The sequence below is a fragment of the Pinus tabuliformis genome, chromosome 1_2 (genome assembly GCF_031772625.1).
Source record: "Pinus tabuliformis cultivar Carrire ecotype Pingquan chromosome 1_2, CPIR1, whole genome shotgun sequence".
Classification (NCBI taxonomy): Eukaryota; Viridiplantae; Streptophyta; class Pinopsida; order Pinales; family Pinaceae; genus Pinus; species Pinus tabuliformis.
The window spans coordinates 637746312-637752311 of NC_142298.1; the positions used below are offsets into that span (position 1 = coordinate 637746312).

General features: G+C 30.8%; 1 protein-coding gene across 1 annotated transcript in view; it reads left to right on the forward strand.

The window, feature by feature from the left end:
* Nucleotides 1-4943, forward strand: part of LOC149207259 (respiratory burst oxidase homolog protein F-like) — a 33541-nt gene extending 28598 nt beyond the window's left edge. The window contains exons 4-5 of the mRNA XM_089397983.1: nucleotides 4389-4513; nucleotides 4860-4943. Of these exons, the coding sequence (XP_089254109.1) occupies nucleotides 4389-4513; nucleotides 4860-4943 (209 nt within the window). The remainder of the gene's footprint in view (nucleotides 1-4388; nucleotides 4514-4859) is intronic.
* The last annotated feature ends 1057 nt before the right edge of the window (nucleotides 4944-6000 follow it).

Below are 6000 nucleotides of genomic sequence, written 5' to 3' on the forward strand. Positions count from 1 at the left end.
GGAACCGTCAGAACTAACCCACACTGATTATGAACCTTGCAAATGATTGCGATAGGCTCAGGAAAATCATAACCAGAGGCATTGTTCTTACGTGTGGGATATCAAATCTCGACAGCCACAACAAACTCGGAGGTGCATAGGTGGGAAACCCTAGTGATACGGGCCATCGCTCCTCAAATATTGGTCATGTGTCAGAGAATTGATAATGAACTTGACATTTTAATATTTTATATATATAAAAGGGAGAGACTCAGGAAGAGAGACAGCCAGAGAATATATTTATATATAAGAGAGAATATATATTTAAATTGATTTTAATATTTGAATCTTTTGATTTAATATTAATTTTGATTATTATATAATTATATATCTTTTATTTTTTTTATTTCTATATATATATATATATATATATATATATATATATATATATATCTATATATATATATATATATTAATTATTATATAAGATTACCATTCTCGATTAGCCATTTCCTGTAAATTTTGGGGAAACCTCTAGCCGTTACCAACACCCATACCCAAGTTCCCAACGTTCCCACGTTCCAGAAACTCATGCAACATAGACAACAAGCACTTTGCATATAAAGATTTCTCCCTCATGAAAGTAGAATGAGACCACGTTACACGTAACATGTATATCCTTTGACCATAGTAACCAAAATAAATCTCCAACACCGCGTCCTACATGACCCCTAGAGGCACTATTTAAATAAAAACAATCCACGTTTACGATGCATAGCGGGGCGCATCCATTTACTCAGACCATTTGAATTTGTTGCTCGTAATGACTAAACATTGGGACCCTGACTTAGGAACCGTCAGAACTGACCCACACTGATTATGAACCTTGCAAATGATTGCGATAGGCTCAGGAAAATCATAACCAGAGGCATTGTCCTTACGTGTGGGATATCAAATCTCGACAGCCACAACAAACTCGGAGGTGCATAGGTGGGAAACCCTAGTGATACGGGCCATCGCTCCTTTTCCCACCCTTACCTCTGATATAATTGTGTCACAACACTTATTGATAATAAAAATTTAAGTGTTTATAATAAATAAATAAATAAACATGTTTATGTTTTAGTTTAATAAATATGTATTAATGAATGTCAAATATACTAGCGATTTCTCCAAAAGGTGCAAATAGAGGTCGATAGGATTGTTAAATAAAAATTGTTGAATTGAAAAAATTGTACCTTGGTTTGAAATAATAATTGTTGTATTAGATTTAGGTTGTTTAATGTGTTTGTGTTAAGTTGGTAATACACAATCAAAATAAAAATTGAAATATTGAGATGATGAAAGTCTCATAGTTTTCCTATACATATCAAATAGGTCTTGGTGCCACATGCACACTTTTCTTAGCAATGAGAGATGAAATATTCATGTCATTTACAATATAAGAAGTGACAAATATTCAAAGGATGGTTCTTATATTGCCAGCGATAGGAATAGAAACTTTTATAATTCTACATCAGTTAATGGGTGAGCATTTGTATGAACTCTCTAGTACGGTATTCACCTAATGTTTTACACTATGAACAAATAATTTTCCTCTTCAAAGGTAAGTGGAACATATTTCCTCTCATAAGTGAGGCCACCCCTATTCTTTACAATTATGGATAGGAAACATTGATGGGTATCATTTGGAAATCATGACCCAAAAATGAAAAACAAAAAAATTAATTTTAATATTCAACTAAGAAAATTTGGCTCGTAGTCCATTTTTTTAATCAAAATCAAATACTTTTGAAAGATCTTTACCACAAATCAAATAGTGCTTTTTATTGGAGCTGGGATTTGAAAAAACATTAATTCATTAGAAATTTAACTAGCATTTGCATCAGATGTTGCAAAGGAAACGTCGTAAGTCGGTAGTGTATATGGAAGAAGAACATAGATGAAAAAGGATGCAATATGTTACATGATCTAACTATAGCTGAATTTGAGTGAAAAAGAAATGTTAATGTTAAATGTAATACAATCAAACAATCTACTCAAAAAAGAGGCATGAGAAACTTCCTTCCTAAGTGCTCAATCTAAGAGTTTATTTTCATTGACAATTCTAAGAGTTTATTTTCATTGATAATTGCATCCCAGACCAATCCTCCTTTGTCTTTCATAGTCTAAGCCAGATTGAACCCTTACCCTCATATGGTAATGGTTCCAGATCAAATTTCTTTGTGAGTAATCTCTAGAGGTGTTTCCATTTATACGCGTCTCCATTTATACACAGTTTTCCTAAAACATTCACCAATCTCCAAAAAGAGAAGTTAAATATGTGTGTCGAAATTGAATGGAGCAAGTTAATCATTCTTTCTTCTTTGCAACTTCAAATACAATATCCTTGAGTGTGTAGTAAAAATTAAGCACAGGTAACCTAGGAAGTTCTTCATGAAAGGGTGCCTCATGGGGCTAATATTTATGAAATGGACCAATGTAATATTTCCCCCTTAAGATAGATATACTATAAAATCTCTACATTAGGCAGGAGGGCATCTAATACATTACTCAACATTCTTCCATTATTTGCACAGTTCTACACCTAGTTCTGCACCTATGTCTCTATGCTAACCTAAACAACCCATAAGATATGAGTGACATATAGAAACATTAAAAGTACCAATAAAAAAGAACTTAAAAATTCAAGAAAGTGAGATCGTGTATTATAGATTCAAACATTAAACATACAATAAATCCTAGGAATTCCACTTCATATAAATTATCCAAAGTTTTTTTATATAAATTCATATTATCAAAAAAATTATTTTATAATTCAATATAAATAAAAACAACTTAAAACATAAAGAAAGTGACATCATAACCCATAAGATATGGGTGACATATAGAAACATTAAAAATAATAATAAAAAAAACTTAAAAATTCAAGAAAGTGAGATCATGTATTATAGATTCAAACATTAAACATACAATAAATCCTCAAGGGAATTCCACTTCATATAAATTTTCCAAAGTTTTATTTTATAATTGAATATAAATAAAAACAACTTAAAACCTAAAGAAAGTGACATCATATATTTTATATTCAAACATTAAACATACATTAAATTCTTAAGGGAGTTACACTTCATAAAAAAATTCCAAAGCTTCTTTATCTAAATTCTTATTTTTTATTTTACTATTCAATTAAAAAAAAAAAAAACTTAAAACTTCAAAAAAGTGTGATTAAACACTATAGATTCAAAGAGTAAACTTATAATTAATCCTTAAAAAGAATTCTATTCACATAAAAATTCCAAAGTTACATAAATTCATATTTTCAAAATTTTTATTATAAAATTCAATATATATAACATAAATATTAAAATAAAAATAAAAATATGCATCCCATTATAATTTTTTTAATAGACAAATTTACAAATAAGTAAAATATTAAGAATATATCAATAAAGAGATTCAATTTATTGCTTTTATTAAAGAATTATTTACTTGATACATATAAAAATAAAAAACAATATTTAATATTTAAACAAAAATATAATAAACATAATTATCTTTAATATTTAATATGGAAAATATAACCTGAAACCAGAAAAATTAATTAATGAGAATTGCAATTGAATATATTTTAAATTTCATTAATATTTAATATAAAATTGCTATAATATATTTTAATATAAAATTGTTATAATATATTTTTTTACAAAATATAATATTGTTTATTTGATATTGAATTAAAAAAACAAAAATGATATACCAGCCTACCGCTTAATTATGCACCATTTAACATAACAATTTGCATATAACTCTCGAGAAATATATGGGAACAGTTAAATAAATACCAACACAGTATAAGTTTGAAATTTGGTCTCATAATCATCTAATATAAACAAAGTTATGGCTTTACTATTTCTTTAATTATTAAAGAACACTTAAAATAAAAATACAGAGAACGTAAAAATGAGAAAGTTGAATAAGAAACAAAAAAATGTCCCCATGGAAAAACTCTTACTAATTCAAAATCATATTACTTTTCATCGTAAAAAAAATATTACTTTCATACCTATGAACTCATTCAAAATCATCGCATCAGTTTACTCATAATCGAATTTTCTTTTAATACATATGAAATTAAATAAGTCATGAGTTTTACCGCACAAGTGGACCCTAGTCACATTTTTGGATAGCGAAACAAATTTATTTATCTTACTAAGTTTTGTAAATTGTAAGGTCGACCATTATTTAATTTAATGGTCCTCTGGTTGCCTTAACCATTGATGGTAACCCTGCACCCAGCTTACACAGAACCTTCTCGAATCAGGGTCCTCACTCGCCAAGTGTCAGTTGCATGGTCGAGGGTTCACTATAAGCATTGGATCACCGAGATGAACATCACACGGTCACAGGCTACCGAGAGTTTGTTAGGGTAACGAAACCCTATGCAGTTCATTTGCATCTGGACACTGCGGTGCCGAGCTCTGCAAATTCGCCAACCTCGGCAACCCTCACCTACTGGCAGCTTCAAACACAGGTAAATTCACACATGTAAATTCTTGCTACAGGCATTTTGATTACTAGAATCAATATTTCTCTCATGCTGCAGGGTACTATTCATTACTTCTTTTGTGTACATGGTTTCACTGTCTCCTTACATAGGGTATAACGGATAATGCAAACCTCCCTGTTTATCACACGCTAAAGAGATTACCCGCTCGATACCTTTCAAAAACAGTAGTGATGGCTTTGCTGGAGTTTCGATTCCCTGTTTCACATAATTTCCCTACAGGTATAGCCTTTATCATGCCCTGAGGTGTTTAATTTATATTTTAGCTCAATTTCCCATGTCTAATCTGAGTTAAATTTACTGTGATGTGTAGGGTTCCTCCCAGGTTGCCCGAATCCATCACACAGACGACTTCCCTGCTGAATCCGAAGACCCCACAGGAAAATTTCTATTCTAATGCGGAGCGTAAACCCTGGTAAGTGACGACTGACAATTGAAAGAATTCGATTTGTTCTCCGGTTAGGGTTTTACAATAGTTTCCTTATTTCTGCTCTTGGTTGATCTGCAAGGTGTTAGGCCCTCTACCGCGAAGGCTAATTTTAGCCACAAGAATGAGGTTGCCTAAGGAATAACTTGGGAATCTGGTCTTTTATGTCCTTCACCATTTCAGGTGCTTACTCACATTCTACTCTTTCAGGCTGTAGAGCAAGGTTTTTGTGAGGGTTTGGCATAATTTTGTGTCTGATTTTGAACTAAGATCATATTGATTGTGTAAATAATTTGGACTACGTCTTCCTTTGGTTATTAAATTAGTTTGTATGATAAAGGAACCCATCAATTTCTATGCTCTCCGGTTAGATTGTTTTATATATATGCATATTGCAGGTCTTGCATTAAACTCATCTCCTCTGTTGATATTATATACATTGAAACTTTGATATTACAGGAACATCACTACTGTTTCTCATACTAATGATAAAATTCAACTATTTTGATTCATTGTAATGTACGGTTCAAAATGATGGTATGAAAACTACATGACAAAATACACTTAGAAATTGATTCATTGTAATGTACGGTTCAAAATGATGGTATGAAAACTACATGACAAAATACACATGAAAAATGAATACACATAAAAATTGTTACAGATGTATAGTAAAGGACTGGAATTTGCCTTTAGATTCAATTTATTGTTTTTATTAAATAATTTTTTACTTTATGCATATAAAAAGAAAAAACAATGTTTAATCTTTAATTTTTAAACAAAAATATAATAAATTTAATTATTTTGAACATTTTCACGGCACTTGTGTAGAAAATCCAATTCTCTTGTGTAGAATACTAGAGGAAAGCTTGCTTGTTGGCTTCTTAGGCATATCCCTTACAAAGAAATAAGTCATGTTTTGCTACATAAATATTGTCTTTACTTGAAGAGACTTAGCATTTCGATTCCGGCACCATATCTAGTGGCTTCGTTCGAGGCTGCTGAGGGCGGAAAATCTGGTGGGAGA